At 46.6% G+C, this 762-nt stretch overlaps 1 protein-coding gene across 1 annotated transcript in view; it reads right to left on the minus strand.

Annotated features, from left to right (window-relative positions):
* Window positions 1-762, minus strand: part of LOC102033478 (acetyl-coenzyme A synthetase 2-like, mitochondrial) — a 10,764-nt gene that overhangs the window by 2,748 nt on the left and 7,254 nt on the right. Inside the window, 2 exon segments of the mRNA XM_014311350.1 lie at window positions 184-276; window positions 742-762. The exon segment at window positions 742-762 is cut by the window's right edge and continues 12 nt beyond it. Of these exon segments, the coding sequence (XP_014166825.1) occupies window positions 184-276; window positions 742-762 (114 nt within the window).

The raw sequence follows: 762 nt of genomic DNA on the forward strand, positions 1-762 counted from the left end.
TGTTTATCTAGGTTAGCTTTAAAGGCCATTTTTCTCTTGTATGTTTGGGTGCTCAAGGGCCCTTACAGCCTTGCTCATACAAGACTGTCAGCAACAACCACTATCATTTGGCCAGAAAAGCAGCAGGTCTCTCCTAAAGCCTGGGAGAGCAGAAACTGGAACAAGGAATCATATTCATCTCACCAGTTTGCCACCAAGTGTCCACTACTGGGCATCGTGTCTCACCGACCACACGGAAGTACCATTCCCACGCCTCCTTGTTGATGGGTTCCCCCACTGCAAGGGGAAAAACAATAGGGCAGAGCAGAAATAGTGCAGTCTCCTGACTCTGGCGTCTCATGTGCTGCTACTCTTGGCAAACTCTCAGTCCAGAGCAGGTTTAAACAGGTCCAAAGAAAAGGGAAAAAACCCCACAGTCCAGGGAACTTCTTTGTCTCAGCTAGCTAAAACTAACTAAAAAAAAGGAGAGCTCTGTCCTGCTGTCTGTCCATCTGCAGACAACAACAGTCTAGGAAGAAGAATGTGGAGGAGTGAGTGCAGGGTCTGAAAACAAACTGCACGCTCCTTCTCTCCCCTCTTCACTCTCTGGAACAAGTCTTAAAGGTGCAAAACTTATTATTCAGCATAAACAGAACAAGACAACTGGGGATAAAAGCATCATATAGTCAACCCAGGACATTATGAAGAGGCACAATGTGATGTCCAAGGATTTGCTGCTCCAGCCCATTTTGCTGCACTTACCTGAGCCAAGCATTTTGAGAG

Source organism: Geospiza fortis, unplaced genomic scaffold, assembly GCF_000277835.1.
Source record: "Geospiza fortis unplaced genomic scaffold, GeoFor_1.0 scaffold54, whole genome shotgun sequence".
Classification (NCBI taxonomy): Eukaryota; Metazoa; Chordata; class Aves; order Passeriformes; family Thraupidae; genus Geospiza; species Geospiza fortis.